General features: G+C 39.9%; 1 protein-coding gene across 1 annotated transcript; it reads left to right on the top strand.

Moving 5' to 3' along the window:
- Positions 1–566: 566 nt before the first annotated feature.
- LOC147417741 (uncharacterized) lies at positions 567–1032 on the top strand. Its single transcript, XM_086506602.1, has 2 exons — positions 567–800; positions 931–1032. Exons 1-2 carry the CDS (start codon positions 657–659, stop codon positions 1030–1032), a joined length of 246 nt encoding a protein of 81 aa, XP_086362728.1. The 5' UTR covers positions 567–656.
- Positions 1033–3871: the final 2839 nt, after the last annotated feature.

The raw sequence follows: 3871 nt of genomic DNA, 5'->3' as shown, positions 1-3871 counted from the left end.
CGCAATTGCACCCAAAATGCACCCCTTTACTAAGGCCTTATGTAGCCAAAAGGAAAAGAAGATTTTTATTGTTTTCATGAAAAGGTAAGTCTAATTGGTATAGATAATAATTAAATTTCAAACGTATACCTAACTCTCTTCTCCTAAGAAAGTTGTGTGTGTGTGTGTAGAGTTTGACTAAAATTATGCAAGGTGAATCTTCATTTTCACATTCTAAAATAATAGAATGCAAAAAAGATCGAGCTATCTAAGATGTAAGTTGTGAAATGAAAGGTGAAATAAAAAGACCCACTTAATATATTAAAATCAAAAGAATATATAAGTGTGAAATGAAAGGTGAAATAAAAAGACCTATTTAATATATTAAAATCAAAAGAACATTTAAGTCTCAATCATTATGAAAAGCATTGAAAGTATGTCTATCTGAACTCTCCTCCCAGACTTATTTTAGAAAGCCAATGAATGTAGCTTTGTTGAAACGAGATGATTCCTTTTTTGGCCTGCAGAGGCCATAAGAGAGGGTGGTGGAGAAAACGTGTAGTTTTCTCGCCGTTTATTTTGGATGGGCCGATGAGTGCCAGGTGGATTAGAGCATAAAAATTTAGGGCTTTAGACTATAGAAGTTGTTTACGTTTCCTTGAAGCCTGTTGCACCGCATGGATGACGAGACCTTCTCTGCAGCTCATGGGGAACTCGTGGCGAAATGGAGCCCGACGTACCCTTGTCCACAACTGAAGGTAGGTGCCTATGAAGACCGGATTTTTTGTGCGCATGATACAGGCCATCTACTCCGTCATATGGTAAGCCTGCACGGCTTTCTTTTCTCTCGCATTGTGTGTGACGCCTTGCAACGCATTGAATGCTTGATGGAAAGCCCGAAACGGCTCTGTTTTTTGCGTTGCTGCACATTCAATGTGATGTGAGGTGCAGGTGTTTGCAATCCAAAAACAACCACATTTCGGACTTGCAGCGAGCATGACAGCAAGCAGAGTCAGCATTCAAAGGGCGCCAGTGTGCAATCCCTCTTATTAAACTCTATAAGAGGAGGCCTTCTTCTCTCTTTTTGCATCTCAAAAGCTATGTGGAGATTGAGTATTAAAATTATGTTATCTTATCAAATTGTATAAGAGCAGCCCTTCTTCTGCCTCTGTGCATCTCAAAATCTATGAGCTCATTTAGTATTAAAATTACCTTTACCTTTGCTTGCCAATGGCTTCCAAACAACATAGTGGGAATTCTTTTGTTGCTGAAGGACGAGAATGGTATGTAAGCAGTGGAGACCTTGATGGTGCTAACAACATGGATTTTGAACGCGGTGAGGCTTATTGTGACAGCTTTTGTGTTGTAGTTCCTCATTTTGCTTCGTCAAACTTTTGAAGAATTTGCATTGTGAAATGTATCGCTGACTTGTACTACGAATTTGTTACTCATTCCGAAATTAACAAATATCAATTGGCAAATATCGTTGTTCGATGATGGTTATTTTGATTACTATTTTGCAAATCTAATCTTTGCTTTAGTCATTTCTCTTGTTGCTGTGTTATGCTACGCTTGAATCCTTGCATGGGCTTCACTTCTTTCTTGTGCCAATTTCGATTGTTGGCCTCATCTCTAACACTTCTCCCAATCGGAGCTTGTTATGCTCATGTGCCATGATGCTTCTCTAGTCTTGAATTGCTACTTTCATTGTCAAAAGATAGTCAAAATCTAGCAGTAGGTCAATAGCAATGTTGCTCTAATCAATTGATTTACCTCAATAAGTAGAGAAGACTTACCTTTTAGGGACTTTTTAGAAAAAGTCACATGTACTGCTTTTGAAAATAGTGATCGAGGACATCGCATGTCTGACAAGCGGGACGGGCTCCAATGGCAATATTTTGAGTGGTTGAGGCTGTGAGCACTGTCCCTTGAATACACTATTTGATGCACAACGAGATTTTGAAACACACTTAGGATTTATTTTGCATCCTCGCATTGTGGCTTCTCTCCACCGCGATAGCATTGCATGCGTAACACGTGCAACAATATGCTTGTACTATGTCATTTGAAGACCACTATTGTAGGTGCATGCACTCTTAAAAACTTAAAAACTCCTATCTTGTTGATTGCATAACGCTAGAGCATAAGAGTTCTCGTCTTGTCTCGTGTCATGACATCTCTCTCTCTCTCTCTCTCTCTCTCTCTCTCTCTCTCTCTAAGACACACAAGCACACATAGACCTATATGACAAGCACATTCACCACTCTCATATGATTACCCACCTTGCTATAATTGCAAGCACCTCTTTGCCTTCTAGGTGCTTTAATATCCAAGGAGTAATTTGTATCACAAATAAGTGCTTGCCTTTCTAGCTTTCACTCCCGAATTTTCGTTATATCTAGAAGGCATTAGGTCCTCATAATTGATGTTTTGTAGAGCTCTGAAGGTTGATAGAATCTACTGCTATCTCCAGTGCTAAATCTATCGACACATCCCCAACACGCACAACATCACCACCTTGCAAAAGATCAAAGGAAGAGCTTCATAGGCCTCACAAGCCTGTTGCACGCGCATTGTTTCATTTGAATGAATCGCTGAACTCTGGACATGAGTCTTCTTTTTTGTAAAAGTGTCTTTTTTGAGAGCCATTTTATTGACTTGTACAGCCTGTTCGCTTATGTTGCTATCTTTTGGATTCTGTAGGCAACCAAGCTATAGTGGAGCCCATTAATGTCAACAAGGAACCATATCTTGAAACAACTGTTCCATCTCATGCACTAAACAAGGCAAGACCTCTTCATATTGAGCCTTTGTCTACTAAGGCTCCGCTGTCGCTGCAAGCAAGAATTGTCCCAAATTGTTTTGAGGAGATACCTTTTAACATTTCTAATGATCCAAGTCCGATTGAAGTTGAGCTTGTTGTTCAAGATTTTGGCCTATATAAAGTGGGTGAATCATCTCAACTACGTAGCAAGCCTATTGATCTTAGCATCATTCCATTTGCTCAAAGTGTTCTCCCACAATTCTTGATTGTTGATATCTCTGACTCAAGCCCACGATTCTGTATTGAGGGCAAGATATTGAATCTATGGGACCTACAAGGTTGGTCTTGACCAATTGAAATACAATCGTGACTTGAAGGTTGACTTAGTTGATGAAGATTTCACTGACACTATTACGATTGTCGTCAATGATCCATACATAGACCTCTACATTGACAAGCTCCACCTAGGTGTCTTTGTTCACATTGATAGCCCAGCACAAAAATAGGGCAGATGGCGGGTCAGCATTGTATTCCTTGAACATTGATGCTACAACTGTTGTAAGCGTAGTAGAACCTTTCCCGGTGTCTCTCACCTTCGCCCTTGATTGCAAGATACATGTATTTCTTGATGACATAAGTGCGCAACAATCTTCAAGTGCACGATCTCAATTAAGCACACTTGCTTTTGTTATTTTACAAAAGCACAACTCACAGTCAAGATTTGGTGGCTCTATTGGTGACCTCTTGGTTGCAGATGTTCCTCTCCCATCAGACAGGGAATTTGTAAGAATTCAGCTATATTGATTACTGTTTTCTGATCTTTTATTATAGATTTGAAATCTTCCATGATTCATTCATGCTCTTTTTGATTTGGTTTCCATAATGAATATTCTCTTGTAGCTAAGTTTTGTCAACTCCCGCAAAGATGACTGCCAACAATTGCTTCAAGAGATGATTGCTGATGGCCCTGTAATGTGCGTTGCAAGAAACATTGGTGCATTCCTTGGCAAACCCAACACCTTGTCAATATTGGGCGTTACAATTCTGGTGCCTGTTTGTAGTGCACGTCTCAGAGGAGCTTGCCGCTGTGTTTTAGGCTCAAACCGAAAACTTAGGCTACAACCGTGA

The sequence above is a fragment of the Adiantum capillus-veneris genome, chromosome 30 (genome assembly GCF_014529385.1).
Source record: "Adiantum capillus-veneris isolate H3 chromosome 30, ASM1452938v2, whole genome shotgun sequence".
NCBI lineage: Eukaryota > Viridiplantae > Streptophyta > Polypodiopsida > Polypodiales > Pteridaceae > Adiantum > Adiantum capillus-veneris.
This window is presented reverse-complemented; position numbering and strand designations above follow the sequence as displayed.

Excerpts from the sequence above, each read along its gene's own strand:
- LOC147417741 (XM_086506602.1), top strand. The coding sequence starts at position 657 with ATGGATGACGAGACCTTCTCTGCAGCTCATGGGGAACTCGTGGCGAAA. Across the intron at positions 801-930 it reads GCCATCTACTCCGTCATATG|GTGTTTGCAATCCAAAAACA; the intron begins GTAAGCCTGCAC and ends TGTGAGGTGCAG.